This window comes from Hoplias malabaricus, chromosome 9 (assembly GCF_029633855.1).
Source record: "Hoplias malabaricus isolate fHopMal1 chromosome 9, fHopMal1.hap1, whole genome shotgun sequence".
NCBI lineage: Eukaryota > Metazoa > Chordata > Actinopteri > Characiformes > Erythrinidae > Hoplias > Hoplias malabaricus.
Window position 1 is genome coordinate 4,524,331 of NC_089808.1, and position 20,200 is coordinate 4,544,530.

Below are 20,200 nucleotides of genomic sequence, written 5' to 3' on the forward strand. Positions count from 1 at the left end.
GGGCATAAACAGTTTTGAAAATTACCCCATCAATGTGGCTCAGTCTCTCCCAGTTCAAGAGTTCACACAGTCAATGTCCGCCATTTGATACTTCCCAACTAATTAACGTATTGACTGTTCACGCTTGACAGAGACATTGAGAAAATAACCATGATCCATATCATCTCCAGTCATGCTTTCTGCCCATCTAGAAAGGCGCCACTACCAATGGGTGAGTGATCGATTATTATTGATCACACTCCAGTATGCCCTCAGGCTTGTGATGCATTGGTGCACAGTAACGGGAGTCAGATGCAGTAAGCGTGCAAAGCCAGTAAGGAAGTACACCTAAAAATGGCTTGAAATAGTACGTTAATATTAGGGCAAATTTGTTTTGATAGTCTATACCCTTATACGGTCTTTACCTGTGTCCTTTTCAGATTCTTTAGTAAAGGCATTTAAATAAGTCAAAGAATCATAATGAATTTCACAGGAAATAATACATAATAAAGTTGGAGGTCCACTAGTGTTTTACACAGTGTTTTCTGGGCGGACCGCTGGTGATTAAACAGAGTTTTAGACAAAATGCCACACTTTAGCACTTTTCCATTCACAGTCCAATTTACATTTTTTTCCTTCATTAGGTTCTTTTTGTTATTCTTTATAAATAAGATAAATAAGTAAAAAATTTTAATCAGCACAGTGTCAACTTTTTCAGCATTTAATCATTTTATATCAGGTTTATACTCATTATTATATCTCTCATAGTTGTTGCTAATATTTGTATTAGGTTGTTTTTCAGAATAAAAGTCTCTATGAATGTAAAATCTGTTTGAGGAGATTATATATGAGCTATATCCTGTACAGGACAGTAATCTGAGTGGTCCGATGGTGGCCAGTGGACATATATATATAAATGCTCGCTGTCTGGGTGAGTAAAGGTATATTTTCAATTTGGACAAATCTATCAGTTCCTGCTCATTCTTTAACTAAGAAAGAGTCTGTGAATTAAGTGACTTTTTGGATTCGAGCAGTGACCACAAAAATTAACAGGGCGTGGGTCTCTTAAAGTGTATCTGAATTGTGTTATTTCGGAACCATTAATGTGCACTAAATCACTACTAACAGTGTTTTAAATTATATTTATTATGCTACATCTAATGAGTGTACTAGACATGTTATTTTGGCCACCCTTCTAATACAATTTAAATATATTTACATGGTTAGTAGCATAAGTCATATGTCACTGTCATTTTATTAGTGACTATTTAGGCATGTTCTGTTCATTTGTGTTAGTGAAATGTATTTTTTATTTATATTTTAGTAGTACTTTTCACACAATGTACAGTTCAGTCAGGCAGCTCAGAGAGACTTCAATTGTATGAGTGGTGAAAACAGCATATGAATATTATACATAGTAGTGTATATTAAGTGTAAGTTAATACCATTTCATTTATATATTAATAGGGACTTAGTACAAATTAATGGTTTCAAAATTACATATTTTAAGCACCCGTTTTTCTATGAGGGGCACAAGTGTCTGCGACCACTGCGACTGAGGTACTGCAGATTCCTGATGGCGCCATCTACAGGCCGAGGAGTTAACGAGCTGTACACCCAACATTCAAATCAAGGCTTTGGATTATCTGAGTAACTGTGGACCAGAAAGGTGGGTAATGACATGTACTATACGTCTGAGGATCTGTTTACAATGTATTTACTTGTGTTTTTGACAGCATCTTGCTTTGATACTGGGCACTTATTTGCATATGAGTTTATATGGTTTAATCTATGTGGTAAATACAAGTTTACAAACGTAATTTCCTACCTTTATTTTACCTTTTAACCGGTTTTGGGTACTTAATATTTGTTATTTTGCAGAGGCGACACTTTTGAGGATATCTGCAGTGTTATATTTTTATATATATTTAATCTAGGTTCGTGTATTAATGGGAGTCGTCATGACAACAGTGCAATCCGTCAACAAACGCTGGTCATGGCAGGCGTGAGGTGAGCCTCGGGAAATGTTCAACTTATTTTAGCGTGACTTTTAAAGTTGGTTTAAAATATGAATGACCTCACAGCTGATGGGGACTGGTTCTCAAAATGTCAGCATAAAGTTGTTGTTAAGAGCTAAAGAATGTATTCCAGAGTGTTACGGAATGAGTTTTAAAGACATTTAGGCTGAGTGCTAAATACATAGCGATAGCTATATAGTGTACACTACACCGAGGGTTTCATGACTTCCTTAAAATGCAGCGACCGTTAACCAGTTAGCAGTGAAGTGTTCTCAACACTAGCTAACGTCACCGGACAAATGTTTTAACGGTAATACTCAAACAGAGAAATGCTTTTAAATTTAAATACATGTAGCTGAATAATTATTTAAAGGAAGATGTCACATTAAAAACACAGGAGGAACATTTAGAAGAAAGTTCAGGGGAAAACACACACACACACTTCCCACTTAAACACAGCAGATATTCCCAGGATGTTTTAGAGCTAAACGTTTCTAGCCGGGGAGTTCGGGACACATGGCCAAATAAAAAACAACTTTTATTAGAAATTTAATGCATGATTCGTGTATGAGGTCGTTACTGCACGTGCCCTGCGTAGGGAGTAGTTGGCTATTTGAGATACAGCCTTTTATCTATTTATACATCATCCTTATATTTCTGTGGTGCTTTAGGTGGCCAGAGAAGTGATTAATGACAGTGACATATGACTTATGATACTAACCATGTAAATATATTTAAATTGTATTAGAAGGGTGGCCAAAATAACATATGCCTAGAACACTTATTATATATGAAGCATAATAAATATCATTTAAAATATTTATTAGTAGTGATTAAGTGTACATTAGTGGTTCAGAAATAACACACATTTGATCTCCTACCCTATGTTTGTGAAGTGTGGCTGTGCGTAAGGGCCGGTGTCTGCAGAGAGCTCCACCAGAAGGTGATATCTTTCAGGCTGCTGTGTGTGGGGATGAGGAATGGTTGCGTTTCAGTCTAAAGAGAACACGGTCTCCTTTACAGCCAAACAAACAGGTGAGCTGCTCTTTCACACACACGACTTTAGGTCTTGGCTAAAATGGCAAGTTAATTCATTTGTGTATTTTAAGACAGTGTGACTGGAGTCTATTGGCCCATAATACTTGAGTTTGCTCTGCTTGAACATAGAGGAACACAGGCGTTGGAGGTTATACAGAGAGTTTGTTTTGGTTTGTAAATATTTAAAACAGGTTTAATACATAACCTCTGACGCATCCAAGCCTCTAGGTGTCAGTGTAATGGTGATTTCATAACATGAATATGACTGAGTGGTCCTTTTAAACTTTTTACATTTGTGTCTGTGTGTGTGTGTGTGTGTGTGTGTGTGTCAGGGTCTCACTGTATTTCATGTCGCTGCTCAGCATGGCCAGCTGGACTGCATGAAGCTGCTTTTGGCATCCTGTTGTGTTGATGTGAACGCTGGTTGTCCGCATGGGTGGAGACCCCTGCACATGCTGCTCAGTCCGATGAGCAAACCTCACACACACATCTGTCTCACGTACCTGCTAAAAAACGGAGCCCAGCACAATGTGTACAACCCATTTTCTGCTTTTCTGTAGAAAAAACAAACAAACTGCTGTTATGTCATTATAGTTAGAGTTAGTAAAACTTGATAAGCATGTGTTTTCCTTTTTAAATCCCATGATACATTAGTTACATAAACAAATGTACAGGAAGTTGTTCATTATGGTTATGATTACTGTACTTAGATCCACAGATGAAGGACTTACCCCTCTGCATATGGCTGCAGCTGAAGGATTGAAAGAATGTGTGGAAACACTGGTTGAGGTTGGAGCAGACGCACGTGCATGTGACAACAGAGGACACACACCTCTTGACCTTGCTCGCATCTGGGGTCACAGGGTCATTGCCAGGTAAAGCCCTTTAATAGCTGTTTTTAATACAGCATTGGTTTGGGGATATTGTATTATTATATAAATATTAATAGATGTTTGGAAAGGTTTACCTTAATTCTTACAGATGTAACAGGTTGGTATAGCATGGGCTGGGTCTAGCAGGATGTCATAATACAGTGATGATATGAGATGCAGATGTGGACAGATTTATCAGGGGTTGCAGAGTTGCCACAGATGCAGAAGTTGGGTAGTTGTCGCTGCCAGGGAAAATGTCAGAAAGATGTCAAGTGCACAGAGCAGCGGGTTGTGAGTGGCAGGTGGGCAGAGGCCAGTAGAGTAGCAAGTGGTCTTTGTGAATCGTGATACACGGGCACTCTAAAACAAAGTTTCCCAAAGATATCCATATGTAAATATTTTCTTAATACTACATTTACATTTTCTTTCCAAATGTGTGTAGGCATTCACTAATCAGTGAGATCAGATATTGCATGTATTAAATAAAATGATCATTGTGATTGGCAAGTTTCTGCCTATTTCCCAAAATACACTGTTTGTGGATTTATGCTGATATTATTAAACATTAAAATGTGTATTTGTATATTTCTCAGGTATCTAAGACATATCATTTGGCAAGAGGACAAGAAGAATTATGTGGAGGGAAAAAAGCACTGCAGAATCTCAGACAGAAACTGATCTGCATGCAGAGGAATGCAGAGGACAAGGAGAAGGTACATTAGATAATTTCACACTGTTTTCACTAAGGGTGGCACGGTGGCGCAGCAGGTAGTGTCGCAGTCACACAGCTCCAGCTTCCAGCTTGTGGGTTCGGTTCCCGCGCCGGGTGTCTGTGAGAAGTGTGGTGTGTTCTCCCTGTGTCTGCGTGGGTTTCCTCCGGGTGACTGTCTGTGAGAAGTGTGGTGTGTTCTCCCTGTGTCTGCGTGGTTTTCCTCCGGGTGACTGTCTGTGAGGTGTGTGGTCTGTTCTCTCTGTGTCTGCGTGGGTTTCCTCCGGGTGACTGTCTGTGAGGAGTATGGTGCGTTCTCCGTGTCTACGTGGGTTTCCTCCGGGTGACTGTCTTTGAGGAGTGTGGTGTGTTCTCCCTGTGTCTGCGTGGGTTTCCTCCGGGTGACTGTCTGTGAGGAGTGTGGTGTGTTCTCTCTGTGTCTGCGTGGGTTTCCTCCGGGTGACTGTTTGTGAGGAGTATGGTGTGTTCTCTCTGTGCCTGCATGGGTTTCCTCCGGGTGACTGTCTGTGAGGAGTGTGGTGTGTTCTCCCCATGTCTGCGTGGGTTTCCTCCGGGTGACTGTCTGTGAGGAGTATGGTGTGTTCTCCGTGTCTGCGTGGGTTTCCTCCGGGTGACTGTCTTTGAGGAGTGTGGTGTGTTCTCCCTGTGTCTGCGTGGGTTCCCTCCGGGTGACTGTCTGTGAGGAGTGTGGTGTGTTCTCTCTGTGTCTGCGTGGGTTTCCTCCGGGTGACTGTCTGTGAGGAGTGTGGTGTGTTCTCTCTGTGTCTGCGTGGGTTTCCTCCGGGTGACTGTTTGTGAGGAGTATGGTGTGTTCTCTCTGTGCCTGTGTGGGTTTCCTCCGGGTGACTGTCTGTGAGGAGTGTGGTGTGTTCTCCCCATGTCTGCGTGGGTTTCCTCCGGGTGACTGTTTGTGAGGAGTATGGTGTGTTCTCTCTGTGTCTGCGTGGGTTTCCTCCGGGTGCTCCGTTTTCCTCTTACAGTCCAAAAACACACGTTGGTAGGTGGATTGGAGACTCAAAAGTGTCAGTAGGTGTGAGTGTGCGAATGTTTGTAGCCCTTTGAATGACTGATGCCCCCTCCAGGGTGTATTCCTGCCTTGTGCCCAATGATTCCAGGTAGGCTCTGGACCCACCGTGACCCTGAACTCGATAAGGGTTACAGATAATTAATGAACTTAACATTATGTGGTTCTTAAAACAATTCCAAAACTCTTTGAACTCACACTGGAATTAAAAAATGGTTCTTCTGTACTATATGTGCACAGAACACTTTTTGTTGCCTTTCTTGTACATCAAAATGTACTTTTTATACATCATCCTTATATTTCTGTGGTGCTTTAGGAGGCCAGAGAAGTGATTAACGAGCAGAAAATTTCTGAGTGGGCTGAGAAGAAGCGTCTTCCTTTGCTCTTGACTCCTCTGAGGGCCTCATGGACATCGAGTCATGATTGCTGCCAGCCAACGGAGCCTACTAAAACCAAGAGCAGAAAGAAATGCAAGCCAAGTCCAACAACAGAACTGTGGAACATCTCGTCAAACCCCTGCAAACCTCCTCCGGCTAGTGTCAGCAGGCCACAAGAGGCGAGAATGGGAATTCATCCAGAGGAAGCTCCAGTAGAGCCAGATCTGCATCAGTGTGTGACACTGGGGTGTTTTGAGGATGGGCGCCCGTGCTACACAGCATCATGGGATGGTATTCCACATCAAGTTCCTACCCTGCCACCTGATGTCATCCAGAGGGGCCTGTTTCCGGCCTGTTTTCCCTCCCGTATCTCTTCTCCACTTCACTTCCAGACCAAAAGTGTGCTGGACCTGCCACACCGAGGCTGCACTGCTGGACCAGGAGCCTCACCATGGACTGAAGTGGCCATGCACCTGGCAGAGGAACTGAAACCAGGCCATTATTAAACAATAAAGGAAAGTAAAATGGCAATGCAGCTTTAATTTAGATAAGTCTCCTCACTCTACAAATAACCTTAACCTCTGCATCAAATGCAACTACCCCAAAGGTACCTGATGTACCTGTCATACTCCCTTGCTTCACAGCCCAGTGCTGAAAGGCTTTATAACATTTCAGCCAACTTCTAAAATGTCAAATAATTTTTATAGAGATTAAACAAGCTGTGTGTCCACAAGGGGTGCACTTTAAAATATGAATGTATATAAAAAAGGTACTCAGTGACAGCAATGGAGAGTGAAAAATAGACATTTGGCTCAAAATTTAAAAAACCTGAATGTATTCATCCATCCAAATCATTAAATTCAGGTGTTCCAATCACTTCCATGACCCCAGGTGTTTTAGAAACCAAGCACTTAGGCATTCAGACTCCTCCTACAAACATTTGTGAAAGAATGGTTCACTCATTATATTCTAGCATGGTACTGTGAAAGGATGCCACCTGTGCTAAATACTACTAAATATTCCAGTCAACTGTCCTTGGTATTATAACAACGTAGAACTGACTGGGAACGACAGCAACTCGGCCACAAATTGGTAGGTCACAAAAAATGACAGAAAGGGGTCAGCGGATGCTGAGGCGCATATTGCGCAGGGGTTGCCAATCAGTACAGACTTCTAAACTTAATGTGGCCTTCAAATTAGCCCAAGAAAAGTGCACAGCTTCATTAAATGGGTTTCCATGGCCATGCAGCTGCATCCAAGCATTACACCACCAAGCACATTTCAAAGTGCTGGATGCTTTGGTGTAAAGCACGGTGCCTCTGGACTCTAAAGCAGTGGAGACATGTTCTCTGGAGTGAGGAATCACACTTCTGAGTGAGAATGACATTTGTCTTACTGCATTATGCCAAGTGTAAGGTTTTGTGAAGGGAGGGATTATGGTGTGGGGTTGTGAAGAGTTGGGCTTGGCCCTTTTTTTCAAGTGTAAGGAACTCTTACAGCTACATTCCTATCTTTGTGGGGACAGTTTGGAGTTGCTATTTCCTGTTCCAACATGACTGTACTCCAGTGCACAAAGCAAGGTCCAGAAAGACAGGGATGAGCAAGTTGGCTGTGGAAGAACTTGCCTGTCCTGCACAGAGCCCTGACCTCAACCTGATAGAACACCTTTGGGATGAATTAGAGCTGAGATTGCAAGCCAGGCCTTCTCACAAAAGTAGCTCAGAAATGTGTTTCTGAAAGAATGGTCATGAATTCCTATAAATAGACTCCTAAACCTTGTGGAAAGCTTTCCCAGAAGAGTTGAAGTTGTTGTAGCTGCAAAAGATGGGCCAACATCTTATTAAACCCTATGGATTAAGAATGGAATGTCACTCAAATTCATATATGTGCGAAGGTAGTAGTATTTTCATAGTTTGTCCATTCTCCAATATCCAATCTAACAGATGAAACAGTAACATCTTTGTGGCTGGATCTTCGCTGTATTAAGTGGATAAGACTGAACCTTTTTAATCCCATTAATGGTAGAGGTGCACCCACTGTTAAAACACATTCATTTGCAGACATACAGCTTGTGTAATCTCAATAGAAAACTGCGAAAAAAATGGAATGCTCTGTAGAATCTTAAATTCATCATCCCCAGTGCTGAGCAACGGTTTAAAAGGTTTAAACACCTCAGTATTTGGCTGTGAAAGGCGTTTATGAATAGTTAGTGTCTTTTTTGATCCAACATCAATAGTCAACCCATGGCACTCTTAAATGTGATCATGTACTCACAGAAAATATTCCAAAATCTAGTGTAAATTCTTCCCATAAAATCAAAAGCTGATACTGCAGCTGAATAGGGGCAAAGTCTTTGTTAACACCTTTGATTTTGAAAGGAACCTTGGTTGAGCAGATGTCTACAGAGATGTAGATAAACGAGCAATTACGAAATATGATATGTCCAAAACATTCATTTTTAATTAGCTTTGAACACTGTGTCTGTAATGTGTGGTGGTGGTTGGGGCGAGGGGTGCAAACTCACGGATGAGTGTTTTATACGCTGTTGACACCTTACTTGTGTTACTGAGGGACACTGACTGAAGACATGGGGGATGAATTTTGTGATAATGCAAAGAAAAATACAATAAGTATCTGTTTGACCAAATTAAAACCTGACATCGGCAGCTCATCTCCCTGCCTCTGCTCATGTCCCAGATTATAGAAACACTGGAGACTACAGGAAATGGAGAAGATACTAAGGGAAAAAGTCAAACTGTGCCTAGTACATATACTTGTACTGCACATAAGAGGAACTAATATAGCGTATTACCGTCCTGCTCCAGAAAACAAACACCCCTTTGTTGGATTACTGATTAGGTTACTTTCGTTTTAGAGTGGCAAAGGCTAATATTGGAATATGTCCCTTTGGACTATACGAATGCCAATATGATTTTATATGTGTGTGTATATATATATATATATATGTATATGTGTGTGTTGGGAGGGGGTGCAGCAGGTAGTGTTGCAGTCACACAAGCATTACTTAGTTACAGCCAAAAGTTTACTTATAGGTTTACTGTGGAACAAGTATTTTAATTCACTTGTACCTTTTTTTTTTTTTAGAGGAGGAGTTGGTGTGTTCTCCCTGTGTCCGCGTGGGTTTCCTCCGGGTGCTCCAGTTTCCTCCCACAGTCCAAAAACACACGTTGGTAGGTGGATTGGTGATTCAAAATTGTTCATGTGTGTCTGTGTTGCCCTGTGAAGGACTGGCGCCCCCTCCAGGGTGTATTCCTGCCTTGCGCCCAATGATTCCAGGTAGATCTTGTATTGATTGCAGGAGCATTGAACAACTTTGTAATTTCTTACACAGCACATCCCAAAGGACACTGTCATTCTGGAATGTGCCGTCAGTTGAGGTTTCTACGTTACGCAAAAGTCTTTTGATTCAAAGAACAGATTATTGGTTCCAACAATTCCTCAAACCAATCACTTTAACACACTGTCTGATGTCTCCACATTGTACACGCCCACAAGAGACATCAGCCATGAGCACACCCACAAAACACAAACATGGGGGACAACGAGCAACTTGGCACCATCTACTGTGAACATAGAGTAAGAAATAAAACGCTAGTCACTGCACTGGGGTGAAAAGAACTGATTACATATTCATCACTGCACTAATTTGCCAATCACAGGCTCTTAAGTGATTGCTAATTTAAATCTAAAGCGTGATTATTTTGGGGGATGGGGCAGGCAGTGCAGTTTCACTGAAGCAAGATTGTGTACAAGTGTTTTTGTCTGTTGAGCATTTACGAAATGCTCCTATCCCAAGTCAAGAGGAACAGTGAAGATGTTTGCATAAAATATTAAACCATGCTAAAAGCTTTGATAAATGCTGCCTATCGAGTGCAAACATAAGAACACAGCTGACCATGCCCTCTCTACAGATCATCGCTGAAGTAAATAATAAAAAAATAAATAAACGTTGGGGGGGCAATAAAAGCAAAAGCAGACTTTGCCTCTTTGGGGACACTATATTTTAGTTACAGCAGTGATGTTGTGTGGTTGGCTGTCAGGGGCATGACCACGGTGACCTAGGTCACTGTGCACGTAACAGCCCTGCTGTTGTCTCTCCTCCCCCGAGAATCCCTTGCTTCTGCTCATACTCTGAAAAAAGCTTAGCATTTTACACTGCTCTCAGACCAGCTACAGCAACCTTGACAGAGCTCTTATCCTTGATAAGAAACCAAGCAAAAACAGATTCCAACTCAGCTGCACTGAGGTTATATTACCAACACGTTCCCTCTCGCTCCCAAAAGTGACTTATTCCCCAGGTGAAGGCTTGCTAAAGTGAGTGTATGTGTTAGAGAGTGTTGGAGAGTGTTAGAGAGATTGTGCTGACCCCTCAGCAACCTCACACTTCAAGAGATAACCTCCAGGTGCCCCCACATAAAGGGCAACCAATCACAGACGTGAGGGTGAGTTCATCACACCTCAGAATGAAATAAAACAACCATCAGGAAATGATCATTTCAGCCATTGGAAACTGGACGTATATTTTTTGGAGAATCAATAACGATTTACTTCCGTTTTATTAGAAATTCTGCACATGAGCCGTATGTGTGAAAAATGGCTAAAGAAAAAGCATTGTGGTCAGTGTCAGTTTAGTTTTAAAATGAACAGAAACCCAATTGCTTTGATGTAATGAACAACGTGAGGAAGTTGACCACAGTTTTACTGATGCCTGCAACAATATGCATCAAACACCTGAGAGATTGTGTCTAATACATTAAAGAATACTTAAACTTAAGAATATTTATTATTATTATTACTCAGAGATGTTTGGTACATATTGCTGCTTCTATGGGTTTTCAAATAACGTACTTAGATCTGAAAAGTCTGTACAAACACCTTTGATCTTTACAACACACAAATAATAAAAAGCAGGGCCAAAATATTAGCCTCGGTGACTGTGGTATGACAATTAAAATATTCACAACACCCCCCAACATTCAACCATGTGTTCATTCATTCATTCTAGGAGAGTCACGTATGCACTAATTGTGTGGCTCACACTAGGCAATTACATGATGATCATGAGAAACTGCTGTCACGTGTTTACTGCACCATCAATCATCCTACTACAGACAGAGCATCGAATGTCTATTAATCAAGCCTTTAGAATTGAAAGACTTTCTAAACAGGTTTTCAGACACAGATTAAATCCTAGGTCTAGACTAAACTGAATGCAGCCTCGTAGATTGTAGAATTTTAGTCCAAAACCAGGCTTAATCCCTGCCATAAAAACCAAAGCCTGAAGTTACTCCAAGGCTGAGGGCTGCTTAAAGAGCGTTAGTTGGCAGAGCTCACTTCGTTTAAAGTCAGAGAGAGTCAGTCATGTACGTTCAGCTAAGGACACTGAATGTTCACAGCAGGGTGTGCATCCTTTCCACGCGTCACCCTCTACAATCATTACTTTGTAAGTCCTTTCATCTCTGGGACAAGCCCCAAAAACATCCCCATTCCCTCCATCCCTTACACCAGTCCTCCAAGGCAGCTGGACACAGCAACCCTGCCCTTAACCCGTCTCTCAGTCCCACCGATCTCTCCGTCTGTCCTCTAGCCTGTCCATTGGCGATTCAGTACATTTTTTGTCGGCTTGGCAAAACGGCCTCCTTCAGGAAAGAGAAGATCAGCAGGATCCCCGAGCGTTTGCCTCTTTTTCCTTTCGTGAAGTAGTTAGACACCACATCGTCTGAAGACACAAAACAAACAAACGAAAAACTTTAATAAAATATATTAATATGCATTGGACAGATCAATACAGTCAAGGTTCTGAAACAAAAAATAAAATAATTTTAAAATCGGCTGATACCCATTTTGGTGTCAGATTGGAAAATCAACTTCAAGCAGCTTTGGTTAAGACATAAATTACATGTAAACATTATTATGTTTTAGTCTGGGTTTTGGTGGCGTATTTCATGAAATATAAGCCTCTTAATTCCCTCCATGTTTCTTGCATCTTGTTGTTGGCACAGGATTTTATCACTGCACATTTATTCTTAATCTTAAATATATAATTACCATGATTCCACATGTAAAGCTGGAAATATATAAGTTCTTACTGAATTTCTCTGGAAAGTCTTTATACCATCAGCCTGAAATCTATCACCATGCATGGTTTATGTCTGTCTTTATAAACCTCACATGACCAATAAGCTTTGAGAACCATGATTGTGATTCCCAATATTAAGTAGAATATAACACTGAAGTTACCCATTAAGAGAATCTCCGGGTGAGTGTCAATGTCTTATCACATGAAATGTTATTAAAACCAATAGGAAACACAAAATGTATTAGACACAGAGTTAAAAGCTACACAAAAATCACTGACCACCTTGCTGTATGGTGGATGGAAGAACGTTTTCTCCTGCTGACAAGGACACAAAGAAGGAGAAGGGTATCACCCACAGGCAAATTGTGAAGTATGCCAGGACCTGAAAATAACAATGTTAAAAATGTAAATTCAGAATAATAAGCTTTCAAACCATACTGTTATGTCATGTTATCTAAAATAACTGTATTTTCACTGATTCATCTTCTTTAACCACTTCTTCCTGATCAGGGTCATAGTGAGCCAGAGCCTACACAGAGATATTGGGCCTAAGGCAGGAATACACCCTGTAGAAGGTGCCAGTCCATCCCAGGGGATCACACGCTCACCATGTTACTACACCTGCGAGCAATTTCACACAGCCAATCCATCCACACACTGGGGTCACTGGACTGTGGAAGGAAACCAGAGCATCTGGAGGAAACCCATGCAGACATGAGGAGAACAAACCAAGCTCTTCACAGACTATAATCTGAAGTGGAGTATAAACCCTGGAGCTGTTTGGCAGTAATGCTATCTGCAGCGTCACAGTGGCACAGGCAGTGGTTGTGTGTTTAGGTATTTTTAAATGTTTCTCACCTCTGAAAAAGCATAGTATTCTTCTGCAAAATACTGGAAAGCCATGTAGTGATTTATCACCACCAGTACTGACAAAAGAAAAGGTCAAAAAAAGAGAGAGAGTGTCTGAGAAAACAAGTAGTATTTTAAATAATAATAATCATTATTATTACTACTATTATTATTATTATCATCACCATTGTAATGTCCCTGGTCTGACCACATTTTACATTAAGGCATATGTACAGTAGCCCTTAAAGTAAAATACAGGGGGTCCTCGACTTACGACGTTGATCCGTTCCTACGTCGCGTAAACCGATTTTCGGTGTAAGTCGGAACATACTGTACGTAAATAACATACCGTAAGCACTGATCCTAATCCTAACACCTATCCTCCACGGTCCCGAGCCAAACACGAAGTTCACGTTACGACATTTACGACGCAAAACCACGTAAGTCGAAACAACCCAGTAAACATTTAGCCGTTGATTCAATGTTGAAATAACGTAATGACTGCCGTCTAATCAATGTTTTCTTAAGGCTGAAAATGAAAGTTGAAAAGACGTCCAAACACAGACATTGAAAAGACGACTATTAGATGTATTTTGGACGTCCATTGACGTTATTAATTAGTCACGAAAAAAATTACTTGTATAAAACGCATTTTGGACGTCCACTGGCGTTATCGATTGGTCACCACTTAACTAACTTATTAATATTGACCTTTAAATTACGTCCTTGACGGACAGACTACTTTTAGACCTATTTTGAACGTCCAAGGACATCCCTTGTTTACTGGGAAGGCTTTATACAGTAAATGGGAGATGTGTCATAACCACGAAACATCGTAACTCAGGACTGACGTAACCCGAGGACCTCCTGTAATTGAGACATTTTTTAAAAACTTTTATGAGACTTATGTGATTGAAAATTCAGGCATACTTACTACAGGACAAGATAAAATTTGGTGAGCTGAGCATGATGTAGGGGAAGGTCTGCAACAGGCCAAAGTAAACAAGATTGGTGAAGAGACCAACTCCAATCATCAGAGTAGGGAAGCCTTCAAACAGGTACAACCCTGCCAACACACCTGTGGAAGCCTGTGGGGGAAAGAGAGGCTCAGTGACCGAGGGAAAGCAGCAGATCCAAAGTCAGACAAAACCAAATCCTTTATAAAACAATGAGGACTTACCAGTATCATGTACTTTATTATACGACTGGTGGCAACTGTGTACTCCTCTATCAGCTCGGCCAGGTAATACAGTCCTGCAGCTGCACAGAAAGAAAAGGGCTTTAGAAAATAATGCACATGAACAAAAATGAATAAAAAAAAGTAATAAATAAAATATCAAATACGTGTTCATATCCCATGTTACCTATACATGCCTACGGAAGCCCAGTTAGGGAGAACCTACATACATGTTACTGGTTGTTAAAGATAATACGCAGTTTATCAGAGCGTGAAAAACTAAAAACAGAGCAGTGGAGTGGGGAAATTATGTGCAGTAATGTTAGAAATATCAAACATCTGATAGCACGCTGTGCCTTGGCACACAGGAAGCACTGCTGGTCATCTCACATGAAGCCACATAACCACAGCATGTGCTGCTCAGAAGAGAATGGTCGGTGGGGGAATCCTGAACTTTTGAACCACAAGAAAGTTCCATCAAAAGTGTATAACAAGGCCTGACATCCAGACGTCATGCTGAACTTTTCAGTTATCCGACCCTGTCCACAGAGGTGGTTAAAGCAGCCTAAAAGCATTCTCAAGTAAACATATTACTATTGACTAGTGCAGAAACACAACCAGATACAAAAAAAAACACCTCAGTAAAAAAAAATTTAAAAAAAAGTTCAGGTCAAAATTCAAATTAAAATACCATGTCCCCTAGAACCGGAGTGCAACTTCTATGCAGCATCTTTAAGTGAAGTTTGTTCATCTGTCCTGACCCACTTTCTTATTGACATTCATTCATTCATTATCTGTAACCCTTATCCAGTTCAGGGTCGCGGTGGGTCCAGAGCCTACCTGGAATCATTGGGCGCAAGGCAGGAACATACACTGGAGGGGGCGCCAGTCCTTCACAGGTCAATACAGACACACACACATTCACTCACACCTACGGACACTTTTGAGTCGCCAATTCACCTACCAACGTGTGTTTTTGGACTGTGGGAGGAAACCCACATGGACACAGGGAGAACATACCACACTCCTCACAGTCACCCGGAAGAAACTCACAAAGACACAGAGAGAACACACCACACTCCTCACAGACAGTCACCCAGAGGAAACCCACGCAGACACAGAGAGAACACACCACACTCCTCACAGACAGTCACCCGGAAGAAACCCACGCAGACACAGGGAGAACACACCACACCCCTCACAGACAGTCACCCGGAGGAAACCCACGCAGACAGAGAGAACACACCAACTCCTCACAGACAGTCACCCGGAAGAAACCCACGCAGACACAGGGAGAACACACCAACTCCTCACAGACAGTCACCCGGAGCGGGATTCGAACCCACAACCTCCAGGTCCCTGGAGCTGTGTGACTGCGACAACTACCTGCTGCGCCACTGTGACGCCCCTCTTTTGTGTAAGGATAAGTAAAGAAAACATAACATTGGTTGTAGGAGCTACATGTGAAGGACTAAGATGGATCTGAAGAAAAGTGCCTTGACATTTATGAAATATAGCAGGCTCTTGTACCCAGAGTCAAATGTGCTCAGCTTTAGCTCAGAAAGATACTGATAACCTAAGACGTGAAGTTCACTCCTTGATGAACCATATATCGTTAATTTGCCTTCAAGTTTTGGCATATTATAATACAGTAAACAAACATTCCGTCATGGAAGTCTGCATACAGGGTGTTGTAGAATGGGCTGAAGTGAAGACCTGAAAATCTGTGACATTGGCTCTAATTTGCGAGGCGTGTGGAGTAACATCACGAAGCAGTGGTGAGCAATGGTGCTCAAAAGTATTGGTGAGCATCTCACAGATGCACAGTGGCAACAAACCAATTCATCTGGTCTGAACCAACAGAAGGACGGCTGTGAAACAAGTAGCACAATTTTTAATGGTTGTTAGGAGAGGAATATGTCAGAACACACACCTGCAGTCTGTGTATGTTCAGTCACTGACCAATTAGCATGGCTAAGCCCTGTCCACTGTCAAAATTGCATACAAAGTGGGCCTTGGTGCACCTGAAAATAAGTCGCCTGATCAGTTTAAGTCACAGGCACTTGTGTGCTGTTTACCTGGGGGAAGTGTTGGTACCAGGATGTCCCCAACTAATTCACATAGGTTAAATATGATAGCCACCTTAAACTAAGACTCTGTCAGGCTTTCATAACAAAGCCATACTCTTCTCACAAAAACTTGCTTATGAACTTAAAAATATGTAAATCAACCTGGTTTGTTTGACGCTTCCTGCCATTCTGCTCTGTGGTAATTGGGCAAGTTGACCTCTATAGGGATGTCATGAAATGTTTTGTGATTGTGGGGTATATTTAACATCATTTTAAATTTTATTTTCATCGTTTTAATCATATATTTTTTAGCATTTTTATAACTGTGTATAATAAGTTAATCATGCATTCATTGTCTGTAAGCTTATCCAGTTCAGGGTCACGGTGGGAGCCAATTCAGAATCTCTGGGCGCAAGGCAAGAACACACCCTGGAGGGGGGCCAGTCCTTAACAGGGCGACACACACGGACACTTTTTGAGTTACCAATCCAACGTGTGTTTTTGGACCATGGGTGGAAACCCACATGGAGACAGTAAGAACACACCACACTCCTCACAGACAGTCACCCGGAGGAAACCCACGCAGACGCAGGGAGAACACACCACACTCCTCACAGACAGTCACCCGGAGGAAACCCACGCAGACACAAGGAGAGCACACCACACTCCTCACAGACAGTCACCCGGAGGAAACCCACGCAGACACAAGGAGAGCACACCACACTCCTCACAGACAGTCACCCGGAAAAAACCCACGCAGACACAAGGAGAGCACACCACACTCCTCACAGATAGTCACCCGGAGGAAACCCACGCAGACACAAGGAGAGCACACCACACTCCTCACAGACAGTCACCCGGAGGAAACCCACGCAGACACAAGGAGAGCACACCACACTCCTCACAAACAGTCACCCGGAAAAAACCCACACAGACGCAGGGAGAACACACCACACTCCTCACAGACAGTCACCCGGAGGAAACCCACACAGACACAGGGAGAACACACCACACTCCTCACAGACAGTCACCCGGAGGAAACCCACGCAGACACAAGGAGAGCACACCACACTCCTCACAGACAGTCACCCGGAGGAAACCCACACAGACACAGGGAGAACACACCACACTCCTCACAGACAGTCACCCGGAGGAAACCCACACAGACACAGGGAGAACACACCACACTCCTCACAGACAGTCACCCGGAGGAAACCCACGCAGACACAAGGAGAGCACACCACACTCCTCACAGACAGTCACCCGGAGGAAACCCACGCAGACACAAGGAGAGCACACCACACTCCTCACAGACAGTCACCCGGAAAAAACCCACACAGACGCAGGGAGAACACACCACACTCCTCACAGACAGTCACCCGGAGGAAACCCACACAGACACAGGGAGAACACACCAAACTCCTCACAGACAGTCTAAGTTAATCATATTCCTGTAAAATACATATTAGAAAACTAAAAACAAGGAACAGTAATTAACTAAATATTAGGATTTATTAATAAACCCAGTTGTAAACCAAGTGAACAACACATTGTCTCACTCCGTAGTTTGGAACCCCTGGGTCGTTTTTTGAGCAAATATAATCCATATTCATAATTGATTAATGCGCTCCTGCACCGTCTGCCACAGATTATATACACAACCTGTGTCCTCATGCATAACTGTCACAAGAATTGTTGCCAGCATTAACTGGTTCTTGCCAAAGGGTGGAGCTATAGCAGGTAAAATACTGCAGGTAAAGTGTGGCGCCCATAGCGTGTGAACATGACTGATAGAGCTGCCAACGTGGACAGAGCTGCTACCGCCCATTCCCTAGTGTAAATACAGATACAACCGTACACCGCTGTCGGTCCACAGCACGTCTAAACACATACTTACTGAACTGCAGTGCCAATTGTTTACAAATGAGACTTTGACGGTTTAATAAAAGGAGACTATTGCCATTTCTTAATTTAGCAAATAGCCGTTAAACACCGCAGACCAAAGCTAGCAAGCTAAACCCAGCGGGTCACCTTTTCAAATTATGTATGCGTTAAACTGGACTAAATACCATTTTAATTATAAAACGCCACGGAAAACACAACCGAAACCCAATACTAGCCTTAATTACCATATTCAGTCCCTGAATATTTCTGCCGTTTCTCTTTTTTAAAGCGAAAAAGCAAACTGCTAAAGACGTAGCCTTGTACTAACCTTAAAAAACTCGGACAAGCTAGCGATATTTAGCCACTGGACACCATAAACGCGAGGCTTGTTAAATACTACGTACATTAAAGTTTCAATGATATAATTTATTTTTCTAATTAAGTCCTTTTTAACATAAATAATGCCGCAATACTGAAGCTGAATGTTGTTAGCCAGAGTCTCGTGCTGAGCTCTATTTATTGACACTGTATCTTCAAATGGGGAAAACTCATTAAAGCAGAGCAAATAAACTTAACATTACAAGACTTTAAATTCTCATTAATGATATCGCAATACCCCTATGAAGTCAATGTGTGATATTTTACGGTACTATCCCTGAAAAGGCTTAACGTAAAAAGCTCTACGTGGCTTGAGGTTCTAAAACTCAGTAACGCTACATCTCTCATATTATTGTTCATTGGTGCCCTGTACTAGAAAATGGGCAAAGCCCTAATTTAAATACAGCCAAGGGGTTAATCCAAAGCGCTGACGGACGAGTGTGGAACAGAATATCCAAATCCTGTAATAAGTTTTGGATTCCTGACAGGGTTCTGCAAACAGGGTAAAGTTAATATAAATATCAGAGGCGTTAAAAAGCCCTCTGAAGCGCAGTGTATGATTTTACTGCAAAGCAGCCGTGTAAATACGTGCCTAGTGTTCAACAACTTAGAAGAAACGAGTTAACAAAACGAGCTTAACAACCTCATAATAAAATGAGGCGATTATTTCAAGTTGTGATTCTCACAATAAACAATTCTTTCTCTCAGTCGTTTAACGAAACCTAAAGAAACGGTGATGTGTCTGAGGAGCGAGTGAGAGCTAAAGTTAAAGCTGAGCTCGTCCCCTTACAGAGGACCGGTCCAGTCCACAGCAACCCATCCGAAGCAGAAACTCACCAATAGCGAGGGTCACGAAGGAGATCTGTATCACCAGCGACAACCAGCTCAGCACATAAATAAACCACATTTTTAAAGTGATCAGCACCCGCTTATAAAAACACACACCATAAACAAACACAGGGAGAAGTATCTGTGCAGCTAAAGCACTCAAGTGGACAAAGTTCAGGAAGCGTTTCCTTAACCGCAGGGAACAATGAAAAAGAGAACAGCGCCTCCTCCACCTGGAGGAGAAACTGCACCCTTACACCGCACCTACCCATTTATTTACTGCAGACTGACCCAAAAACATAACTAACTCAACCTTAAAATAGCTAACTCACCTAATAGCTAATGATTTACGTTGTGGATTAGTCTGTGTTGAAAGTCCCTTGAAATTTTGGTCAGATGTTCTGTTATTTTTAGTTAGCAACCCATCATCTTAAAAAAAACATTCATGTTGCTGTGAAGATTTATGGTTATAGTTAGCTAGGTGACCAGACGTCCTCTTTTTCCCGGACATGTCCTCTTTTTTAGACTTAAAAAAATGTCCGGGCGGAATTTCACAAACGTCCGGGATGTTGTTTTTCTAGAGCTTACATAGAACTTCGAGAAGTTTCGTTCACAAACTAGTCCCGCCCTCCCCTACTCCGATTGGTTCGCTTGAGTGAGAAGGGGGCGTGGTGAAGTAGCCTAAAATCTTCTGATTGGACGGTCTGACTGTAGAGCTACCGTTATTGGTCGATAACCTTCTCTGTAAACATTTAATTGGTCAGTCTGCACGTCAGTAGTCCTTGTTTACCTCAGGCAAAGCTCATGTACCTTTCCTCATTTCGAGCAGCAATGCAGAAACGTAAATGTAAATTAATGTAATTTAATGTAATTAAAA

At 42.0% G+C, this 20,200-nt stretch overlaps 2 protein-coding genes across 3 annotated transcripts; one reads left to right on the forward strand and one right to left on the reverse strand.

The window, feature by feature from the left end:
* The first annotated feature begins 816 nt into the window (after window positions 1-816).
* On the forward strand, window positions 817-6,811 carry ankrd53 (ankyrin repeat domain 53). The gene is given in 9 exon segments (XM_066680425.1): window positions 817-910; window positions 1,490-1,648; window positions 1,917-1,989; window positions 2,894-3,032; window positions 3,368-3,567; window positions 3,746-3,910; window positions 4,501-4,547; window positions 4,550-4,620; window positions 5,978-6,811. Coding segments are annotated over 7 exon segments (1,203 nt in total). The 5' UTR covers window positions 817-910; window positions 1,490-1,648; window positions 1,917-1,975; the 3' UTR covers window positions 6,545-6,811.
* A 1,918-nt stretch (window positions 6,812-8,729) lies between these two features.
* tex261 (testis expressed 261) lies at window positions 8,730-19,550 on the reverse strand. 2 transcript variants are annotated; one of them, XM_066680431.1, is made up of 6 exons: window positions 19,333-19,550; window positions 14,168-14,247; window positions 13,922-14,075; window positions 12,997-13,064; window positions 12,418-12,520; window positions 8,730-11,778 (listed from the first exon to the last, which is right to left on the reverse strand). In XM_066680431.1, exons 1-6 carry the CDS (start codon window positions 19,400-19,402, stop codon window positions 11,663-11,665), a joined length of 591 nt encoding a protein of 196 aa, XP_066536528.1. In that variant the 5' UTR covers window positions 19,403-19,550; the 3' UTR covers window positions 8,730-11,662. The 2 variants fall into 2 exon arrangements, with proteins under 2 accessions (XP_066536528.1, XP_066536529.1); XM_066680432.1 differs by having other exon boundaries at window positions 8,733-11,778; window positions 12,421-12,520.
* Window positions 19,551-20,200: the final 650 nt, after the last annotated feature.

Coding starts and splice junctions, on each gene's coding strand:
- tex261 (XM_066680431.1), bottom strand. CDS start 19,402: ATGTGGTTTATTTATGTGCTGAGCTGGTTGTCGCTGGTGATACAGATC. Junction 13,065..13,921: donor AAATTTTATCTTGTCCTGTA/GTAAGTATGCCT, acceptor TTCTTTTGTCAG/TACTGGTGGTGATAAATCAC. Junction 12,521..12,996: donor AATACTATGCTTTTTCAGAG/GTGAGAAACATT, acceptor TGTTATTTTCAG/GTCCTGGCATACTTCACAAT.